At 37.5% G+C, this 24,371-nt stretch overlaps 1 protein-coding gene across 1 annotated transcript in view; it reads right to left on the bottom strand.

The window, feature by feature from the left end:
- PIK3CB (phosphatidylinositol-4,5-bisphosphate 3-kinase catalytic subunit beta) overlaps window positions 1-24,371 on the bottom strand; it is a 175,649-nt gene that overhangs the window by 70,047 nt on the left and 81,231 nt on the right. The window contains exons 4-8 of the mRNA XM_075546846.1: window positions 19,122-19,308; window positions 16,714-16,939; window positions 5,635-5,858; window positions 2,592-2,771; window positions 368-538 (exon numbers count right to left, since the gene is read on the bottom strand). Of these exons, the coding sequence (XP_075402961.1) occupies window positions 368-538; window positions 2,592-2,771; window positions 5,635-5,858; window positions 16,714-16,939; window positions 19,122-19,274 (954 nt within the window). The 5' untranslated portion in view covers window positions 19,275-19,308. The remainder of the gene's footprint in view (window positions 1-367; window positions 539-2,591; window positions 2,772-5,634; window positions 5,859-16,713; window positions 16,940-19,121; window positions 19,309-24,371) is intronic.

Here is a 24,371-nt window from a genome sequence, read left to right as displayed (position 1 = left end):
TACGATTCATCACAGTAGCAAAATGACAGTGATGAAGTAGCCATGAAAATCATGTCATGGTTGGGGGTCGCCACCACATGAGGAGCTGTATGAAAGGGTGGCGGCCTGAGGAAGGTGGAGAACCACTGCCTTAAAGGCGACTCTCAGGAAGATCTATCTGAGGGCATTTTTCTTTGTCTCCAAAAGAACCCCCGCCCTGCTTTCTCTGCAGCTCGAGAAGAAGAGATGAGTAGTAGCTAGAAGGGCTCTGCACACACGCACTGCTCCTAATAAAAGGAGAAGGGATAGGACATTTGTGCGAAGCTTAACACACAACTTAAAGACCACATGCCTTTAGCTTTATCACAAGTTCACCCATGGAACTTACAGAAATCATTCGTGTTTTCTTTGGTGGCAAAGGAAGAGGAAGGTTAGATGAATTTCGATTTATAGCAGCCTCAATGGCAATCATTTCCTGCTCATACATCTTCTTGATCTTGCAGCATTCCACAAGTATAAAATGTGGCAGGGCTCTGCTCATTACACAGTTCCGGATATACTACAGTGGCAAAAAGAAAGGTACTGCTCACACTTTAAGATATAGATCGCCATCAAACATTTAAAGCACTGCAAGAATAAAACCAGTCTGAACAAGAACTCCATACTAGATGCACTCAATATATTATCTTCCTTAATACCTCAGTATCAAGAATATAAAAATCTAAAATTATACAACACGTTGGAAAAAAACAAAACTGTCACTGAGTCCATGCAAATTCATAACAGACTTCTACAACAGAACAGAACTGCTCGATAGCGTTTGTCAGACTGTAATCTTTATGGAAGTACACCCTGATGGTATAGTAGGTTATGCACTGAACTACCAGCCACAAGATCAGCAGTTCAAAATCACCAGCCACGCCATGGGAGAAAGATGAGGCTTTCTACTCCCAAAAGGTTTACAGTCTTGGAAACCTATAGGAGCAGTTCTGCCATGTCTTGTAGGGTTGCTATGAGGCATAACAAACTCGATGGCAATGAGTTTGGTTTCTGGTGGCAATGAGTTTGGTTTGAAGTTTTTGGTTAATCTTTATAGAAGCATATTGTCATACATTTCTCAAATGGAAGCTAGTGGGTTTGAACCACTGACATTTTTGTTAGCAGCTGAGTATTTAACCACTGTGCCACCAGAGCTTATTATAAGATATAAACTATCTACCATAAATTTAAGAGTGGAATTCTGAAACGCTGAACTAACTCTTACAGGTCTAACTGCCATCAAAAGGCCCATCTTTCACGCTCAGTGAACCTGGTGGTTTCAAACTGTCGATCCTACAGCTAGCAAGCCAAGATGTAATTCACTATACAACCAGGGCTCCTTCTTACAGTCACCACACTTCTTATATCATAACCTCGATAACTCTAAAAGACAGACTATCCTCCATCTAATAACTAATGGAGTGAGTTAATAACTAGTGGAGTAACTCAAGCTCACATCTAGTAACTGTAAAACTGAAATAAAAAGTTATTTTTGTGAGATGCCAAAGCCATGTTTGGGTCAATAAGCTAGATGAAGGCAAAATGGCATGGGTGGCCACTGCCACACGTCCCCAATGAGCCCTGAGGTGGTCCTGGTATCTTCACAGCACAGGGTGCTAGGCAATTACTTACTGTCTGTGCAGCAAAAATCTATTGGCTAATGTAGTTTCATGTGCTGTTTTGTTTACATTAAACAAGGATTACTTTCTAAAGGTATATTAAACAAACACACTGTTGAATCATAGAAACCATACACAAGGATTTGGCTGTAAATCTTATGGAAAGAGTCTAATCTTTCTCGTAGAGTGGCTGCTGGGTTTGAACCACTAATCTTGTGGTCCAGTGCTTGCCTGAAACTTCCACCAGGGCTTCTTGCACATAATAAAAGAGGGTAGTTATTCACATTACCAGACTGCTAACAAAGTGAATGGGAAAATTCAATGCATTACTCAGCAGAATAATGTTATGTAGATATAAAATGTGATTCAATATATTGTAGTCCATTCAGGATTTATGGAGTTAAACCAAACGCTTGCAAAATTCTTACCACATATGAAAACAACAGAAAAGAGGGCACAGCAGATTATGTGCATAAATTATACCAACTGCAATCTAAAAAGATTTTATGATCTACAATAAAAATTTACCAACATTACTCGATCTAATTAACTGATAATCATAAATAATACTTTGTAGAATTCAGAGAATGACAATTTAATCAGAAAATTTTACATCCCACTTCCCCCAGAACATCATATATCTAAATCGTTGTACATATGAAGAAAAAAATAAACAGTATTATAAATTGTGTTTATGAAGAGTTCATAAAGCTATTAGAAAATTTATTAAAACACTATCACAAACAATTTAAAAAACAGAATGCAGAATAGAATAAAATAAAAAACAGAATGCACACACATATGGACATAAACATATATAAGTATCCCCAAAATCTATACAACTGCAAAGGTAGAATCATGGATAATACTTACATCTGTAAATGTCAAGTGTTTTACATTTACATCCACAAACCTAAAATTATTTTCTTATAAACTGATAGCTAATATACATACCTGGAACTGAATTAGTGGATGATCACCGAACACATATTCTAATCTCCCACTAATTTGCAACACATAGTCATAGGGGCTAACTTCGTCTTCTTTCCCATGAATAGTCAAACGTTTTTGGATTGCCAATTCATTTATCTTTATAGGATTCATATTAGGAGATACTTGAAAGCTAAACACATCCTTAAAGGGGGGGGTGCAAAAATAAAAGGATATTAAATTTTATATTTGTGCTCTGAACAACCTTTTTTTGCAAAACTTATAATTTACACGTATTATTTCTTCTGTACACTTGTACATGTTTACAACCTTTACACTATATTCTAATACATTTTCCTACTTTTCTGTAAAATTTGTTAATATTTGATACTTTACAGGCAATTTACACTATAGAATACCGTTAACTTCCACAAATAGGATTAAAATTGATATAGGCTAGATTTACAATTGTAATCCTTTTGCTTCATGTCCTATGGATGGCTGATATTGATGATGTGGTTCCTGAAAATTTCCAATCTTTTTCACAGAAATTACTATCAAGTTTTCCTGTTACCAATGCCATACACAAAAAATCCCCACTAAAGAGTCACCTTGCTCAAGATCACCACCTGGGTGGTAACACAGTGTTAAAGTATTTGGCTGCTAACACAAGGCTGGCTGTCCAAATCCAAGGGTTTAAACTTTGCAGAAGCTCCCCGAAAGAAAGATGAGGCAGTCTGCTTTCCTACAGACTTATTACTTGGGAATTCATTTGGGGCAATTCTACTCTGCCGTAGAGGGTCACTGCATTTGAATTGGCAATATATTTGCTTTTTCAGTTGAGTACCTTGTTATACAAAACTCAGAACAAACACACTGTAATTAAGTTTATTCTAATAATGATCTGATACAGGACTGAATACAAATGTTCCCTAGGGTTTCCAAGTCTATAATTTTAAAAATCATTTTATTGGGGTCTCATACAACTCTTATGACAATCCATACATACATCAATTGTGTACAGCACATTTGTACTTTCATTGCCCCCATAATTCTCAAAACATTTACTCTCAAGCAACAGATATTAAGAGCTCAAGTAGAAGGCAAATGTTTTGAGAATGATGATGGCAACAAATGTACACATGTTCTTAACACAATGGATGGATGTATGGATTGTGATTAAGAATTGTATGAGCCCCCAATAAAATGATAAAAAAATAAAATATACAAACAAACAAATAAAAACAAACATTTACTCTCCACTTAAGCCCTTGGGGATCAGCTCCTCATTTTCCCCCCTCCCTCCCCGCTCACCACCCAAGTCTATACATTTTTATGGGAGCAGCAAGCCTCTTCTTTCACCAATTGAGTGGCTGAAGGATTTGAACCTCTGATCTTACATTAACAATCTAATGCTTAATCGACAATTTCACCAGAGCTTTTGACTTGCTATATTTCATCTGATTTTTAGTTTAATGTTCCTGTATGCTGTTGAACTTCAGCAGCTGTTGATGACATGATCATATGAGAATATTCTATAAGTGATAAAGAATTAATGTATATTAGAATAATTGTCGAAGTTGTTGTTGGGTGCCAACTAGTTGGCTCCACACACATAACTACTCCAAGCACAAAAGAGTGCCCAGAATGTAAATATACAACTGTAGAAAAGACAGATCACTTCACCCAAATCTTTCATTATAGATGAAAGAAAATCAGATGAGCCGAGGAGGAATAATAACTTTTACAATTTAACGGCAGCTAGATCAAGGGTTAGTAAACCTTTTCTGTACAGGACCCAAAAGTAGATATGTCAGGCTTGGCTAACAACATATAGGTCTCTATTGCATATTCTTTTTTTTTAAAGCCCTTTAAAAAAATCTTTGCGCTTTATATTTGTATGGGTTTTATATCTGTAAAGACCACTAAAAGAATGCACCTTACCACAAAGTGGGTGAACAACTAAATGTGGTGAAGAAAGCTTATGGTGCCCGGCTATCAAAAGATATAGCGTCTGGGGTCTTAAAGGCTTGAAAGTAAACAAGCGGCCATCTAGCTCAGAAGCAACAAAGCCCACATGGAAGAAGCACACCAGCCTGTGTGATCACAAGGTGTCAAGGGATCAGGTATAAGGCATCATCAGAACAAAAATCTCACCATAGTGAATGAGCGGGGGAGTGCGGAGTGGAGACCCAAAACCCATTTGTAGGCCATTGGACATCCCCTTACAGAAGGGTCTTGGGGAGGAGACGAGACAGTCATGGTTCGATGAAGCAACGATGAAAAATACAACTTTCCTCTAGTTCCTAAATGCTTCCTTCCTCCCCGCCTCCCGCTGTCATGATCTGAATCCTACCTTGCAAGTCTGACTAGACCAGAGGATGTACACTGGTACAGATGGGAACTGGAAACAAAGGGAAGCCAGGGCGGATGATTCCCTCAGGACCAGTGGTGTGAGTGGCGATGCTGGGAGGGAATAGGGACGGTGGGTTGGAAAGGGGGAACCTATTTCAGGGACCTGCATTTGACCTCCTCCCTGGGGAACATACCACAGAAAAGTGGGGGAAAGGAGACGTGGGACAGAGCAAGAAATGATAAAATAATAATTTATAAATTATCAGGGGTTCATGAGGGAGCGGGGAGTGGGGAGGGAGGGGAAAAACTGAGGACCTGACGCCAGGGGCTTGGGTGGAGAGCCAATGTTTTGAGAATGTTGAGGGCAACGAATGTACATATGTGCTTTACACAATTGATGCATGTATGGTTTGTGATAAGAGGTGTATGAGGCCCTAATAAAATGATTAAAAAAAAAATGCACCTTACTGACCCATATCTAGAGTACCACACCACAGCATGAAGAAATAATGCAGTGAAATGTGTATACAAAGAATGTGTATTACTGTCACTTTAGACTACTATGCACAATCCTAAATTTATTTCTGCCTTTAATTTTAAAAATTCCTTTTATTAGTGCTTACTAGGTAAGCCTCTTCTAAGACTGGAACTGCTTTTAGGTAAAAAGCAGATATTAATTACAAAGTTACATCTTAAAATAATATAACACTACCTGACAATTTTCAAAATGAACAGCCACAATGAGCTTCCCTCCATAAAGTTTATCTTCCAAGTTTTCAAGAATGGAAGGTTCGTGTTCTGGTGGATATGTTTGCTTTAGCCAGTCAATCCAAGACAATCCTACAAGCGAATGAATCTTTTCCTCACTGAAACTCCTCATTTTTCTTCGGAATTCATTCACTTCAGGATCCTTCAAAGCATCAAATTCATGCAGACCTAAACATTTTAAAACATGTCATTTGAGTAGTAAATAATAATAGAGTATAAAACATTCAACATTGCCCCCTTTCCCAAAATGCCATAAAAGATTAAAATAATAAGCAGGAAAAACCATAAATCTCATATACAGAAGATAAACATAATTTCATTATACAGCTGAATTATAAACATTCTGTATTATAGAGATAATACAAAAGGAATACAAACTTGAAATCTCTAAAATAAATCGTTTGATTACTAGTTTTATAAAGTCAAACATTGAAACTCATAGTACATACTTAAAAAAACTACAAAGGATCACTTTTTCTTTAGAAACCAGGTAAATCATGTTTAAAACATCTTTAAAAGGTTAAGAACTTCAAACACTGTGTTAGAAGAAACTAATTAGTTGAAATTTATTAAAAAATATTACCCTCAGCTGTTATTTTGAATACTACTTATAATATGTGATTTATCAACAATCTTTAAACATCTTATTTTTCCCTCATATATTCAATTTTAAAGTAGCCTTGGCATTGAAGTGGTTAAGTTCTAGGCAGCTAACCACAAGAATGTCTTTCAAAAGTTTTCCGTTTAATTTAGATTTCTTTATAAGCTTTCACGATCTTCCTATGTCGAAAAAAGCCATCAAGATTACTCCTTTGAGATTCCCAAAAACATTGCTTGACACAAGAGATATATGTATGGATTGTGGTAAGAGTTGTACGAGTCTCAATAAAATGATTAAATAAAAGAAGAAATCCCAAAAAACATAACCTTAGGCGCTGACTCTGCCTTGAGTTTAACTGGCCTAGCAGACTGCCTAAAGGTCACTGCTTGGGTTGGAACTTTTTGGAAGATCAGTACAATGAGACCAAGAGACTAATCCAGAGTGTATTGTTGAGAGTAGCTATTTGCCACTGTCTACTGAGTGCAGAGATACGTTTAGACCTATTTTGTTTATAATAAACCTGTGCATGACCTATAACCCTAAGAACATTTTTATTTATCCTTGTGTATAACAACTTTTAAATAAACTTACAAATGTCAATTCTAAGAAACAATTCTGAAAATCTGTAATGATAAATAAGGGACGTTAATGTGCAGCCTGAACTAGAGGGGGGGGCTTCCTTTTCCATGTGGCCACCCCAAGGAGGGCCTAGGAGGCACCTCAACCATGCAGCCGGCTTCTTGTGTGAACAGCCCGATGCACACCCACTTAGGGGCTTGGTGTAGCCAGCTTCTTTAAATACAACAAAGGCTAAGGTTTGAAGGTATATAAAAGTCATCATGAAAACCTGTTTTCCAAAAACTTGCCAAAGATGGCTATGAAAACATCCTGTGTGTTACAAGTGGAACCAAAACTATATTCTACAGATAGTTAAGGATGAATGGTCGAGACCTTTACCATGCTGTTTAATAATTCAAGTAGGACAGAGAACATTTTGGAAAGGAAAAATAAAGAATTGGTCAGGAAACTAGAAGCAAGTGCAAAAAATTAGTATCTTATTGGACCTTGATCTTATTTGACCTTATTTCACAGTCATTTAGAAAATACATGCTTGTGTGATTAATTTTATTTGCCTGACAAGAAAATCCTGTGTGTGTGTTTAATGTAATGTAACTCAAGCTGTTTAAGTATTTTAAACAGCTCTGTTCTCACAATCAACAGTTAAACCTGTTTAATATGTACCCACAAGATGTAATATTCACCTCAGTAACTAGCTCATTTGTGCCTGGTGAGTCCCTGTAGAGGTCCCCATTACTCCACCCTCTGTAACGAAAATGTTCTTATCTGGCCTCCTCTTTAGAACTTACTCTGGGTTCTGAATAATACTTGCCTGAAATAGTCTAATCTCGTTAATACTAAATTGCAATAAAATGCCTATTATGGGTAAAAGGTTTTTTTGGTACCCCTCCCCCATAGCCTATATACAAGGAATAAATTTACAGGATTGTAACCGTTTTCTAAAATTATCTTTATCTCTGAAAACCAGATATTTCTGCAGTATCTGTTCTGTATATGGCCTAGAAGGCTCTGCCCCTGTTGCCTTCCTTGCTTCTGCTAGTCCTGGTGGTTCCCTTAAACCCATCATAATGAACTTTGCTTACACTTTGCATAAAACATCCTGTTCATGTGCTCTTCTTTTTCCCTTTCTCCAATTCACCTCACCAGCCAAATTGCTCATCAGGAGTCACCCTCCTGACCACAGCAGTTGACCCGCTGCACTGTTTACAGATCCTTATTTCCCTGAGCCATGAGCTCTAAGCGGCTGAAGACCGTTTTACTCAGGCGACACAATCCCAAGTGCAAGCACTCAACATCTACTGCTGAACTACAATCACTATGACTTTAGTTATAGTTTCGATATATTGGAAAGACATGTAGAAACACCTAAAATGCACAGATTTCTTTAATTCACGCCAGACTCACTAAATCCAAATCTCTGAAAATCTGCTTTATAAGAAACTGAATCATTCTAAAAGTTTTGTTTTTGAAGGTAGAACTAGACAACTTTTGGCAAAAATTAAGAACTGAGGCTAATTAATCTTAATTAGTTGATTTTCTACAAGCTTTCTAATAAAAATACAGTTTTTACAGCAAAGCTTAAAGCTTATGTTCACTAAGATTTTATGCATATTTTATAGTCAGATATAATATGAAAAGGTTTTGGGTAAACATCATCTTATTAAAAATACTGTTAAAATCTCGCAGACTATACATATCGTTCACTTTAAGATATGTGATAGCACCCGCGACACCAAGGCAAAACACTAAAGGTGTGCTGCTGAGGAACGGGACTGCAGAGCAGGGAGCTCCTGAGGGAATGCAAAGGATAGACTCTGGGGACAGAGTGTGGCACCACATCGGACTTGACTGGAGGACACAACTACAGGACAAAAATCAGACCTTGATCTATTTACAGGTTTTTCTTCTTTTTTTAGTTTTTAGAATATTTCTTTTTTTTTAATTCGTTAATTCCTTTCTGGGCATTGGCTTTCTTTTTTTGTCACTTTGTCTTGCTATGCCTTGTTCGTTTATTTATTTATTTTGCAATGTCTTGTTTTTTGGTGCATATTATTATCTCTGCAGATCTATCTAGGTAAGACAGGCTGGATGAAAAGTCTGGAGAAAAAAAAAAAAAGTCTGGAGAACAAAACAATGGGATTGATGGTTCCAGGGGACATGGGAGACGGGGAGGCAGGGGAAAGGAGGTGGTGTTGACCAACCCAGGGACAAGGGAGCAACAAGTGATCCAAAATTAGTGGCAAGGAGGGTGTGAGCGGCCTGGTCAGGAGGATTCAGCTAGGGCAACATAACCTGAGAGAAATCTAAATGAAGGCTGAGCATGATAGTGGGGCAAGAGGAAAGTAAAAGGAAATAGAGGAAAGAACTAGGAGGCAAAGGGCATTTATAGAGGTATAAATACAGGCATGTACATATGTAAATAATATTTATATAGGATGGTGGGGAAATAGATCTACGTGCATATATTTACAGGTTTAGTATTAGGGCAGCAAATGGACATTGGACCTCCACTCAAGTACTTATTCAATGCAAGAACATTTTGTTCTATTAAATTGGCATTCCATGATGCACATCTTCCTGACACGATCACTGAAGACAAATGTGTGCATAAGCAAATGTGGTGAAGCGAGCTGATGCTGCCCGGCTATCAAAAGATATAGCGCCTGGGGTCTTAAAGGCTTGCAGGTAAACAAGCAGCCATCTAGCTCAGAAGCAACAAAGCCACCATGGAAGAAGCACACCAGTCTGTGTGACCATGAGCTGTCGAAGAGACCAGGTTTCAACGAACAAAAAAATCATATCAGTGGGTGCCCTCCTTCCTGATATGACCAATGAAGACAAATATGTGCATAAGCAAATGTGGTGAAGAAAGCTGATGGTACCCACCTATCAAAAGATATAGATAGGGTTTGGGGTCTTAAAAAGTTTGAAGATAAACAAGTGGCCATCTAGCTCAGAAGCAACAAAGCCCACATGGAAGAAGTACACCAGCCTGTGTGATCATGAGGTGTTGATGGGACCAGGTATTAGGCATCAAAGAACAAAACATCGTATCATTGTGAATGAGGGGGAGTGCAGTTTGCGGACCCAAGCCCATCTGTAGGCAACTGGACATCCCTTTACATAAGGGTCTCAGGGAGGAGACAAGCCAGTCAGGGTGCAGAGTAGCAATGACAAAACATACAACTTTCTTCTAGTTCTTAAATGTTTCCTCCCTGGCACTATCATGATCCCAATTCTACCTTACAAATCTGGCTAGACCAGAGAATGTACACAGGTACAACCGTAAACACAGGGAATCCAGGACAGATGATCCCTTTAGGACCAGTGGTGAGAGTAGCGATGCTGGGAGGATTGGTATGAAGGTGGGGTAGAAAGCGGGAACCAATTACAAGGATCTACATATAACCTCCTCCCTGGGGAATGGACAACAGAAAAGTGGGTGAAGGGAGACATCGGACAGTATAAGATATGACAAAACAATAATAATTAATAAATTATTAAGGGTTCATGAGAGAGGAGGGAACAGGGAGGGAGGGGGGTAAATGAGGAGCTGATATCAAAGGTTCAAGTAGAAAGCAAATGTTTTGAGAATGATGATGGCAAAAAATGTACAAATGTACTTGACACAATGGATGGATGTATAGATTGTGATGAGTTGTACAAGCCCCCAATAAAATGATTTAATAAAAAATTTTTAATTAAAAAAATCTTTTTCCCCTGACTAGATTGGTCAGGGAAATTATGGGTGTTTTCCAATATTTTTTTCAGGACACTAATACAATCTTTGAATCAAGAATCTACTAGTGGGTATTTGGAGAAACTGATGCACAGTGACATGTACATTCATGATGGAAGATAATCAGAATCTAAACAGTCTGCTAAAATAATCATTTAGAATATACATAGGAAATAATAAGATCAAGGCACAACATCTTCCAGGAAAAGGTATTTTTAGCATGGTCAGGGCAGTTACTTCTGTAAAGCCTCTATTGTTTTATTAAGAGAAGAGGCAGAAACCGTGTTCCTGAAGGTAAACTGAACTAATTGTTTATTGTTTTCTCAGGAAGCATGATTTCATCAAGCCCTGGTTGTAGTAACCACATACATATCAGCAATTGCAAAAAATGAATTGTTAGATATATCCTGAGTCAATCCCTTTTGAGATATAAAAGTGATTAAACAAGTAAGCACAAGAAAGACTGGATAAGACCAATGCCAAAAGACTTGGAAATCTCCAAGGAACCAGGAAGCAGAAGCTAAAGAGAAAAGAACATTCCTACAGAGCCAAGAAAATTCCACCTTCTTTCCCCTAGAGGTGGTGCTCTGAATTTGAACTTCTAGCCTGCTAAACTGAGAACTTTTATTTCTGTTTGTTAAAGGCTTCTACTTGTACTTCTGTTATAGCAACACTAGATAGCAGTAGGTATTTAAAATGAAAATTCATTCTAAAATACTAAATAGACTTTAACAAATTCCTAAAAGAACAATTAGATCTGTATATATGAAAGTACTAATTTTTCTAGATAAACTAAAGATTTAAAGTACCATCAAAAAGTGAAGATAAGGTCTGTCTGACTAGGACAGGCTGGATGAACTATCTGGAGGAAAAACAACGGGACCGACAGTTCTGGGGGGACTTGGGGTGGGGGGGGTAAGGAAGTGGTGTTAACAAACCCAGGGACAAGGGAAAAACATGGGACCCCAAATGGTAGAGAAGGGGTAGTGGCAGGCCTGGTGGGAAATGATCAAGGGTAAGGTTGCTTAGAGAAGAGGTATACTCTAGCCCAGGTGGCGACGAAGCATGGTAGTAGGGCAGGAGGAAAGTCAAGGGAGATGGAGGAAAGAGCTAGGAGTCAAAGGGCATTCATGGAGGTCTAGACAAAGACATGTGCATGCAAATATATATGGGAGGATGGGGAAATAGATCTATGTGTCTATATTTATAGGTCAAGTATTAAGGTGGCGGAAGGACCTTGGGCCTCTACTCAAACACTCCCTCAATGCATGAATACCTTCTTTTATTAAATTGGAACTCTATGATGCTCACTCTCCCGACACAACAGCTGGAGCCAAAGTGGGTGAACAAGTAAATGTGGTGAAGAAAGCTGATGGTGCCGGCTATCAAAAGAGATAGTGTCTGGGGTCTTAAAGGCTTGAAGGTGAACAAGCGGCCATCTAGCTCAGAAGCAAAAAAACACACATGGAAGAAGCACACCAGCCAGTGTGATCACGAGGTGCCAAGGTACCAGGTATAAGGCATCATGCAAAAAAAAAAAAAAAGATATAAGTGTGTGTATGTATGTGTATATGTATATATGTATATGTATATATATACCATATTGAATGAAAAGGGAAGTGCAGAGTGGAGATCCAAGGCCCAAGTGTCGGCCAATGGAGATCCCCTCATAGAGGGGTTTAGGAGAGGAGATGGGTCAGTCAGGGTGCGAGGTAGTACCGATGAAGAACACAGCTTTCCCCCAGATCCTGGATGCTTCCTCCCCCCAACTACCATGATCCGAATTCTACCTTGCAGGGCTGGATAGGGCAGAGGCTGTACACTGGTACATATGAGGGCTGGAGGTACAGGGAATCCAGGGTGGATGATACCTTCAGGACCAAGGGTGTGAGGGACAATGCTGGGAGAGTGGAGGGCGAGTGGGTTGGAAAGGGGGAACTGATTACAAGGATCCACATGTGACCTCTACCCTGGGAGAGGGACAGCAGAGAAGGGGGGAAGGGAGACTCCGGATAGGGCAAGATATGACAAAATAACGATGTATAAATTACCAAGGGCACATGAGGGAGGGGGGAATGGGGAGGGAGGGGGAAAAAAAAGAGGACCTGATGCAAAGGGCTTAAGTGGAGAGCAAATGCCTTGAGAATGATTGGGGCAGGGAATGTATGGATGTGCTTTATACAATTGATGTATGTATATGTATGGATTGTGATAAGAGTTGTATGAGTCCCTAATAAAATGTAAAAAAAGAAAAGAGGAGAAAAAAATGATTAGGGCAAAGAATGTACAGATGTGCTTTATACAACTGATGTATGTATATGTATGAACTGTGATAAGAATTGTATGAGCCCCAATAAATTGTTTAAAAAAAAAAAAGAAATTCAGGTAGTATAGATTCAAAAAAAAAAAAAAAAGAAAGAAAAGATCATCCTCCCAAGGGGGAGGAACAACAGAAATGTGGGTATAAGATATGAAAATAATAATAATTTATAATTTTCCAAGGGTTCATGAGGATGGAACGGTAGAGGAGGAAGGGGGGAAAAAGAGGAGCTGATATTAAGGGTTCAAGTAGAAAAATGTTTTGCAAATAATGATGGCAACATATGTACAAATGTGATTGATACAATTGATGTTATAAGAGCTATAAGAGTCCCCAATAAATTATTTATATACAAAAAAGTGAAGATATTTTAAGTTGCTTAATTAATGCAATTAAATGCTCCTTATATCTTGACACTCACGTTTCAAAGCCCACTACATTAAAAACCAACAAAAAATAAACAAATATGCAGCAAATCTTAACACTGACTGAATTATGGCATTTCATTGTAGGAGGAATTCAATTCTATTATACAGTAGACTCCTGAGCTGTAGGAGAGCAGAGTGGGGTTAAAATTTTTTAAAAAAACAAAAAACAGGACGCCCAGTTAAACATGGATTTTAGATAAACAATAAATACTTTTTTAGACTAATATATTCTGTGTAAAATTTCAAACCTACTTCCATGGAGCTGATTCTAACTCATAGTCACCCTGCTGTAGGACAGGGTAGAACTTCCTCTGAGGGTTTTCTGAGGCTGCACCTCTTTACTGGAATAGTAAGCCACATCACTGTCCTGCAGAGGGCTGGTGGCTTTGACTGCTGATCTCACATTAACAATTCAATGCATAATCCACTACACACTACCAGGGCTCTTTGTGCAATACTTAGATCAACTGTATTTTCACTTGCTAAATTTGCTAAGGCATAATGTATTCATTCATATATGAATATAGCTAATATAGGTAGACATCACACATAAGAATATATATAAAATTAAGGCTCCCTGGTGGTTAGGTGCTTAGTTGCTAACTAAAAGGTCAGTGTTTTCAAACCCACCAGCTGTTGAAACCACGAGGTGCTCTGTGGGAAAAAGATGTAGTAGTCTGTTTCCATAAAGATTATATCCTAGGAAACTGAAGCCCTGTGGAGTCGCTCTATTCTATCTTGTGCGTTTAAGAGTATTTTCACCTATCTGGGATGGGGGTTGGGGTACTTGGCGTAAAATGCATTAAAATATTAGCATTAGCTACTCTTGTCCAGAGTACTAAAACAGTAAGTGATTTTTAAAAGTCTTTTTACTCCATGGCATAATGGTTATATATTATGCAGCTAACCACACGGTCAGCAGTTTGAAACCACGTTACTCTGTGAGAGAGAAAGATGGGGCTTTTTAATACCATAAAGAGTTATAGTCTATTTTGAGAATGATGAGGGTAACGAATGTACATATGTTCTTGACACAATGGATGAATGTATGGATTGTGATAAGAGTTGTACGAGTTCCCAATAAAATGATTAAAAAAAAGAGAGTTACAGTCTAGACACTCACAGGGGCAATTCTACCCTTTTCTATTGGGTTGCTACGAGTCAGCATCTATTTGATGGCAATTAGTTCCATTTTGGTTTATATTCTTTAAATCCTAGGAGCATGTAAACCATTTTCTCCTAGAAATAATGGTTTTTAAAATATTTATAATGATTTGTTTGCTAATGGATAAAATAAATCTATAAAATCTTTATGGTGATAGAAAACAGAAAGAGACTCCTACTGAGGTCAATAAGATATAAGAAAAAAATGCATGATATATAATTAAAAATTGTTTAATGGTCAAAAATAATTATTTCCTAAACTATAGGCACTCTTCAGTTACCAAATAAGTACCAGGTTGTCACTTAAAAAATCAACAAAGTTCTACAGTAATGTACTTAGAAGGAAGAATTAAATCCCCAAGTGTAATCATTAGCTAGTATGAATTATGAAAGATCAAGATCAAAGAACAACATCTAACAGAAGGTGGAATTACATTATCCTGTTAGATTGTTAAATTGATCAGTACAGGAAGTCAATCTAGATTCAAAATAATCTCTACTGGATCTTTAATTTTTAATTAAATTTCAAAGTCCTACCTCTCAGTAATATCTTAAGAGTTCCTAATTCAAGTGAGTGTTTTAGCTAATGCAGGATACTTATAGATAGTTCACACAAGAGATTCCTCTGCTATAGCAAGACAGTCTTCCACATTCTTGATTTTGTTACTCACAATTCTGCCCTGGAATTAATTCACAATGAATAATGTTGACACGACATCTTATCCCTCTAAAAACGAGCTATTTTAGCAGTCTTATTTAAGGAGTGAAATATGTCAATTATATGGATTGTTTATGGGATCATACCAATTACCACCAAATTTCAGAGGCCATAGAGAGCTATGCATAAAGTATGTTCATAAACTAAAACCAAACCCATTGCTACCAAGTTGATTCCAACTCATAATGACTAAGAACAAAAAATTACCAACTAACAGAAAGGAACAAAAATTACCTCTGACATGATTCTCAAACTATCTAAAGTAAAGCAATGGTTTTTTTCCTTTGCAATAAAAGTTATTTTTTTTAAAAGTGAAAATAAATCACTGGAAAAGAAAAAGAAGCAAAACTAAGTCCTCTGTACGTTGCGCTATGCCACAAAACAAGAATTTATAAATAATTAGTCTCAATTTCTATTTTTCACTTATCTCACATTTACAATAATTTAAAGACCAGCACTGGTTCATATATCACACTTTAATAAGTATTATATGAATATATTTTTTTGGCACACACTTAATTCTAGCACCCTATGATATGGCCCTGCTCCGTGATCACCCTTATAACAAGATCACTGAGATATGGGTGATACAGTAAAACATGGCGAAGAAACCAGATAGTGTCCAGCTATCAGAAAGAACAGCATCTGGGGTTTTAAGGGCTTGTCTTCAAACCAAGCAGCCATCTCAGTGAGGCATCAACTAAGTCCACATGGAAGAAGCACACCAGCCTGTGTGATCCAAGGACTGCAAATGATAAAATCTAAATCCGAAAGAAGGGATGGTATCAGAGCTTAAATTGTGAACATGTGGTTTGCAGAAAGCTGTGGATGACAGCGAAAGCCCAAAATTCATTGCAGGTCGACACATGGATTAAGTTTCCAGTGAATCCTCTCTGCCCATAGTGCAGGGACGTGAGTAGCTTTGCTATCAGACAGAGGACACTGTGAAGTCAAGTAAGGCAGATGTGGTTAGGCTAAAGTGTAGTATTTCCTATCATATGATTTCCCTCTGACCCATTTTAAAGTTGTTTCAGTTTTAAACAGTTTCTACTTTAGTTTTAAATAGTTTCTACTTTCTCTTTTATTATTGAGTTTTCCCCCTATGCTTTGCCTAGTCGCTGTTTATGTTTGTTTTCTTGCTTTGTATGATTTTGTATGGTTGTGTTTTGTTTTGTAGGATTATCTATATATGAAATACAGGCTAGGTCGAGTTATAGAGACAGTAACTGGACAAGAGCATGGCAGGGAAAGACAGGGGCAAATGGTGAGTTAACGCGTAGAAGGAACTGTTCTGAAATTGTAGTGATGATTGCACAAATCTTAATATTTTTCAATTGAACAATTGAATTGTATATATACGAAGTCTATTTTTAAAAATAAATGATTTTAAAAGTAATATCTTAGAGCATATATATTACATATATATTACAAGAAATACTAATGTCTTATTATTTATAAGAAATTTAAAAATTACCTTTTCCAATAAGGACTCCAATTTTTGAGTCTAATTTCTCCCCTGGGTCACAACTTCTTGTCACTAATTTGAGAACGGGAAGAAAAGGTCTGACGTCACAGAGCCGTCTTGTTTCATCCTCAAGCTCCTCATACACAGCAGTTTGATTCACACATGCAAACATATAGGAGTCGATTTCCATGAGGAGGTTAAACATCGGGTAAGTGTGAGCTTGCTTCCATAACATCTGCAGGGGAAATCGTTAGGACATTTTGTGGAATGGAAACAATGAAAATCATAGAAAACCCTCCACAGCATAGACAAAGCATAGAAAACCCTCCACAAGGAAGCTGCTGTGAATTGAATTGTGTACCCACCCACAAAAAACAAAATAAAAACATACTCACTGCCACTAAGTCAATTCCTACTGATAGGGGAAAGTGCCCGTGGGTTTCCAAGCCTGTAACTGTTTACAAGCATAAACAGGGAGAAAGTTTTTGTCTAATTCTCACTGAGTGGCTGGTGTTTTGGATTAGCAGATCTTGTAGTTAGGAGCCCAAGTAAGCACTAAGCAACATGGTTCCCAAAAAATGTGTTGTAAATCCTAAATTATAACCCATTAGGCAATGGCTTTTCTTTGTTATGTTAATGTGATTATTTGGTGTGGGGTGTTTAAAGTCAATCTCCTTTGAGATGTAAAGGAGATTTTTAAAAGTGAGAAAACAGAAGTCACAACACATAAAGATCACCAAAGAATCAAAGAACTTGGAGTCCTTCCCCCAGAGCTAATAGATTAGGGCCAGTCCCTTCAAACACTTCCCTGAACTCAAGACCATTTAGCTTCCTAAACACTGAGAAAATAAATTTCTGTTCGTTATAGTTGCTCAACTTGTAGTATTTTTGCCAGAGCAAAACTAGATCACTAAGACAGACTCACTGAGGCGCTACTTGTAAAAATAAAAATTTAAATACCAGGACAAACCAAATAAATGTCTAGCAGTAAATGACTGCTTAAATGAATTATGAAACAGAGAACTTAAAACTAAGGTAGCTATGTATTCTCACGTGGAAAGCTATAAACGTATTGCCTGTTCATTTGATTTTAATAGTACTTCCCAAGAGAACATAAATATATTCTCATATATATGAGTGATATAGGCACATTTTTATAAAGTAACTTAATGGTATAATAAATTTAAAATTTCATGTCATAGAAATCAGTAGAAGTGAATTATCTATGGAGAATAAGAATCAATAAGTACATCTGTAATTAACATATTTGTAAACATAAATAACTTTTTTTCCCCATTACTCCCATATAAAATCCACATTACTTTTGCCCAGTGTTCTTTCCTGGCCCTCAGGTATGCTTTTCCTAACACAAGCATTCAGGATGAGCACAATCTCTTCCTATGATTTTCTGGATGGTAAAATTTCAGATGCCGTACCATTCTCTCCAGAGTTAGCTGATGTTTAACACCACCAGCTTTTCAGTTATCACTTAAGTATTTAATCACTAGATCACCAGGATTCCTTTGATCACTGGTGACTATGGAAATAGGCACTCAATGCTTTTACTTTCCTTCTTCAAGGATCACTTTTTAAAGTTTTCATGTCTCCAAGAAGAAGATGCTTGATAAAGAGTTGAGAAACTTGACCAAAGTTATGAGCTTTAAAAAAAAATGCTGTCTTCATATGTACAAATGTGCTTGATACAGTCCCCAATAGAATTATTGACATTTAAAAAAATGTTGTCCTAAATACTTTCCCTTAAACAGAGGATAAACCCCAATTTTCAGACCAAGTTCACCTATTTGAAAAGCATTAAATACAAAATTTAGAGAGCAATTCCATTTGATTATTTGTCTCCACAAATCAAGAGCATTGATCAATTCACCAAAGAAAGCAATCCACCATGAAAGGCAAGACATCTTTTGTAAAAGATTTCCTTCCAAATGAAGACATATCACTTAATTTATAATTGGAGGGAAAAAAATACAGTGAAAGCCCCCAGTGTTACCATGAAAAGGAAGGTGAGGTATCAGAAAAATGAGAACAATCAAATTTTACATGATTAAAAAGTATAACAAATTCAAATATAATAATTACAAAGATTTTTTAACAAAAAAAATTTGACAAAGGAAAATTCCTTTTAATAACCTGAAGCCATTTCAAATGAGCTAACATAAGTAAATATTTCTTAATGTAGCTATCACATTTGGAGTAAAATCATTAAAGGTTACAGTAAGTATGTTTTATATGCCAATAAAAGACAGAGCATATCCCAGTTTTTAAAATGTAATCACCTAAAAGATTAAACTTTTCTTCAATTTGTCATACAATTTATATTTAATATTTTCAATACCAAAATCACATTTTCTGATAAGTGACACAATAAAATGAGATAAAAATCCCATCTATTTACATACCTGCTTAATATGAGAAATGGTGGATTCCCGAGGTACCTCCAACTGGATATAAATCCCAGTGGGCAAGAGGAAATCCACAGGTATGGAGCCATCAGATGCTATCTGTGAATCCACTGCCCAAATGTCAAGAATGTCTGCCATAGCAGGAGGCATTATGAAACTGAAGCACGTTCATAACCATGAGGCCCTGGAATTAAGTAAAATTTACTTTGGAAAAGCAGCTCATTAGCCAAAATTTATACCATGGTACTTAAATATAACAGTAAGGTAACAGGACAAATAAATTATGTGACTTATTTTTAAAATAAAGCACCAGAAGTAAGTTATTTAAATGCATTTTTAGGTATCACTACATTAATTCCAAATCTATGAATACACACTATACTGATCCAACTTCCAGTTAAAGAGACCATATCTGAAAGAACTGTAGGTTTAAGAAATACAAGGGTCCTGAGAAATTTAATTGATAACCATTCATTTAGCAATCCACTCAAGACTTTATTTTAGGGAGTATTAGCTTATTCAGATGAATTTTTCTTTGCAAAGCCCGCAGGAAATGGCATTCAAGAGAGTTTACTCTAAATGTCATAATTTTTGTTTTGATCTACTGGTAAGTATTAAAAACCAGATTCGTCATTCTAGCTGGCAAGGCCCTTTGTGTGACATCTCTGGACTGTTTTTCTTTGTTCCTTACACCCAAGGTCCTGGGCATCACAAATGACATTTGACTTCCTGCTACTCGGCCTATGCACACTCAAGGAATATGTTCCACATATCAAACAAGTAGGTCCTTCTACTGTGCTGTTTAAGTCTCCACATTTCTTAAAGCCTTCTGTCAAGAAGACAACAATAATGAGGGCAGACTCTCAGCGAACATGCAGCTCTCCTGTGCACGAGTATGGGGCCCAACCTCTGGTTCTGAAATAAAAAGTAGATTGTACTCATGGATACTTCAGAGTATATATACTATGGCTCGTCTGAAAGACTGGAAACTGGGTGCTTACAGAGTACAGGAGAAAGTGGCAACCCAAGGGCTCTTCCCACCTGAGCATAGCTTAGCTAGTGCAAGTTGTGTGATTGTGTTGGAGCTGCTACAGGCTGGGGAAAGTGCCTCAGGAGGAGAGTGGGTGAAGCTCTGCTGTCAAAAGTGGCGGTTCTTTATAGAACGTTAGGAGAAGAACCTTCTACTGCTTGAGAGAGGGATGAGGCTGTCTGCTCCTGTAAAGATGAATAGTCTAAAAAAAACAACAAAAGCCCCAAAGCTAAGGAATAAGGGGGAGCACCTTCTGAGAGTGACGGTAAATCCCAAAGGTGGTAAAAATGCAATAAAGATCACACACATTTTATGCAAAAAACAGAATTTGGGATGCCATGGAAGAGTATGGAATGAGATTCAATGGCATAGCTGCACACGACAGTGAAGATAAAGTCAGGCAATGGGTAACTTGGGTAGGATGACCAGAGGATCCGTGGTAGGGCCATTTTAAGAAGCAGCATTTGCCTTGTTTATAAGTGGATTGGACCTGTGCATACAGTTAAGACAAACTTTGGTTATCATATTATTCCGATTGAAAGGAGAAAATAAAATCCTGCAAAAATTGAAAAAAAAAAAACAACAGACAAAATAAATTTTAAGTGGAACTCTGTTCTAAAATACAAATAAAAGACATTATATAATAGATGTATGAATTGTGATAAGAGCTCTAAGAGCCCCAATAAAATTATTTTTTAAAGGACATTATATAATGATGAGTCAATTAATCAGAAACTATGAAAATTATAAATATGTGCACATAAAACCAGAAAACAAATAATATATTACTGTCACAATGAACAGAACATCCATTAAAAAAGTTAAGTAAGGAAAAAAAGAGTACCTAATGACACTATAAACCAAACAGATTTAACAGACATATATAGAATAACCAATCAGAGCAAAACATAAAGCCATGTTCAGAGCAAATGGATAATCTCCAAGATATACTACTTGTCTGGTTAAAAAGCAAGTCCCAATACATTTTTATAAGATGAAAATCATACAAAGAATTATGGCTGACCACAATGGTGGGAAGTTAGAAATGAAGAGAATAAACAAAACAGCAACAAAAACACTAGTGTACAAATAAGGAGTCAAGCAATAAATACAAAATATTTACAGTAAAATGAAAGCATAATCTATGGATCACAGCAAAATTGTGCTGAGGGAAACTTACAGTTATGGCACCTACATTTTAAAAGACAAAAATCATAAATCAAGAACAATAAAAAGAGCTAGGAAACACTAGGTCAGAGATAAATGAAACAAAGATTAGAAAAACAGAAAAATCAATGATATAAAATTAGAAGGTGGATTTTTAAAGGATAAAAAAAATCAACATCCCATAGCTCAACTAACAACAACAACAAAAAGGTGCAAATACCTACAATCAAAAATCAAAATTAAGTCATTACAACTGACCCTACAGAAAAGGAATCATAAAAACACTGTAAATAGAATGTCAACAGATTAGATAATCTGGTTGAAATGGACAAACCCCAGAAAATACAAAAACTTCCTATGTTGATTGAAGAAGAAATAGAAGATAAAATAGACTCATAACAATTAAAAGAAACTGAAATGAGTGATTTTTTTTTTAATATCCTAAAAGCAGACAAGAGATAAAACCATTCTGGGACCAGAAAGCTTCCCTGGGAAATGCTACAGGAAGTGATAGTAATCTTAAAGGCTTGAAGGAAAATAAACAGCCATCTAGCTGAGAAGCAACAAAGCCCACATGGAAGCAGCACACCAGCCTGTGTGATCACAAAGTATTGAAAGGATCAGGCATCAAAGAACGAAGAATCAAATCATTGTGAATGAGGGGGAGTGCAGATTGGGGACCCAAGACCTATCTGTAGGCAACTGGACCTCCCTTTACAGAAGAGTCACAGGGAGGAGACGAGCCAGTCAGGGTGCAGTGTATTAACAATGAACCATACAACTTTCTTCTAGTTCCTAAATGCTTCTTCCCCGCATTATCATGATCCCAATTTTACCTTAAAAATCAGGCTAGACCAGAGGATGTACACTGGTACAGATAGGAGGAACTGGAAACACAGGGAATCCTGGACACATGATCCCTTCAGGACCAGTGGTGAGATTGGTGATACTGGGAGGGTGGAGAGAGGGTGGGATGAAAAGGGGGAACTGATTTCAAGGATCTACATATAACCTCCTCTCGACGGGACAGACATCAGAAAAGTGGGTGTAAAATATGGCAAAATAATAATTTAGAAATTATCAAGGGTTCATGAGGGAGGGGGAAGCAGAGAGGGAGGGCATAAAAATGAGGACCTGATAAAAGGGCTCAAGTAGAAAGCAAATGTTTTGAGAATGATAAGGACAACAAAAGTACAAATGTGCTTGACACAATGGATGGATGGATGGATTGTGATGAGTTGTACGAGCCCCCAATAAAATGATTAAATTTTTAAAAGTGATAGTAATCCAATGGTTGAAAGCCGTTAAGTATGTAGTTATAGAATGTCAAGCCCAATAAGCCCAGTGTGTTTGCTAGTACTTTATTATTGTTAAATTGTGCACTAGTGTATTTTTTCTACTGCTTTTGCTTCCCCAAGAATAAGTAGTAGTATTTTTTTCTTCTCCAAAATTAGTTGCCACTTACCCACTTCAATCTAGCCAATTTTAACCCATAGTAATCCTATATAGTGTTTTTAAATGAGTCTAAGACAAAATACTATTTTCCTTAATCTCAGAATTAAAAAAATCTCAGAGAATAATAGAAGTAACAACTACAGATAAGTATGTGTCAACATTCTTCTAACGCTTTACATGCGTCACTATCGTTTACACTTATAAGCATTGGGCTACTAACCTTGAGGTCACACTCATCAGCTATCTGCTCCAGGGGAGAAAAAAAGAAGTTGTCTATTCCCATAATGAGTTTTCATCTCAGAAACCCTACATAGGGTATCTCTATGAGTTGGAATCAACTTGACGGCAGTGGGGTTTGGTTTTGGGTTTTGCTTTTATCACCCTGTGGTGATAATAATTTTACTCCTGGAAGACGCACCTGAGACCTAGAGAGATTGAAATCTCTAAGTCTCATCATTAAAAGTTCTGGAATAGGAGCCTGGATCCAATGACTCCAGAGGCTGAAACTTTTATCGCTCTTTACTGACTATAGGAGCCCAGTGGTAAGTGGGCGTGGCGGAAAAGGGGAAGTGATTCTGGGAAGATGATGGTGGAAAGGAGATCAGTGTTCTAATCAACCCAATAAATACAAGGGAATGGTGCTTGGCTTGGAGAGACTCTGAATTGGGGAGCAGAGGACTAAAATGGGGAACTGTAAACATGCAAGGATTAAGGAATGAATCAACAGTGAGTTGCACATAGTATGAAAATCACTTCTGCCACAATCTTGCGCCTGCCCCAGTCACTGTGCTGATGGGAAATGAGGAAGTGGCCCCAGTAAAGAGTCTGTTTCCTTAACCACCACACTCACGTATAAAGAGACAGGAGCTCAATTCTGAGTATCGAAGCATTTATCCCACCCAGTCACTGTCAACTCTAAAGTAGATTCTTGTAAATTGCTGTCTAAGTCTCCTATTGCCTGTCCCCAGTCAACAGTACCTGCTCTCCATACACATAACTCAGGTCTTTGACACCAACAGGTCAGACCTCCTTGGAGGTTTATTTGAGTTAGCCTACCCTCAATATCTGAGGACTGCCGACTGAAGCTTCTGTATATGAGGAAACAGGTACCTTCAGTGGAGGCTACACTGAGCCGTCAATCTACAGGGGCAGGGCCTCAGATTACAAGGCAGACTTCCATGGGGATATGACTGGACCGTGACAGTCCTTTCCTTACCAAGCACTGTGGATTGTCAACTCCTGTAAACGGGTACAGAAGGCCCTTGCAGTGAAGTCTGCTCCCACAGGCAGCACTTTACTGCTTCCTATGCACACCTCACAGATCAGGCCCCCATTTGTGATCGGCACTTCTGATTGAGGCTAGAGTGTGCTATGAAACACACTTTAATTGGAGGCTGCACCCATTGACAGAAATCTACTGGGGAACTCTTGACATCACAAGACAGACTCAGTGTCCCAAACAAGGAACTCCTGGCTGCTAGAATTCCTACAGAAGGTTCCCAACAGTGAAGCTAGGAAGTGGGTCACCTAATTGTAGACTGCTGCCTTAATTGCCCCAGTAACTGGGATGCTGAAACCAACAAGGTTAGCAGTCC

This window comes from Tenrec ecaudatus, chromosome 4 (assembly GCF_050624435.1).
Source record: "Tenrec ecaudatus isolate mTenEca1 chromosome 4, mTenEca1.hap1, whole genome shotgun sequence".
Classification (NCBI taxonomy): domain Eukaryota; kingdom Metazoa; phylum Chordata; class Mammalia; order Afrosoricida; family Tenrecidae; genus Tenrec; species Tenrec ecaudatus.
Note: the sequence above shows the minus strand (reverse complement) of the source record. Positions and strands in the feature narration are given on the sequence as shown.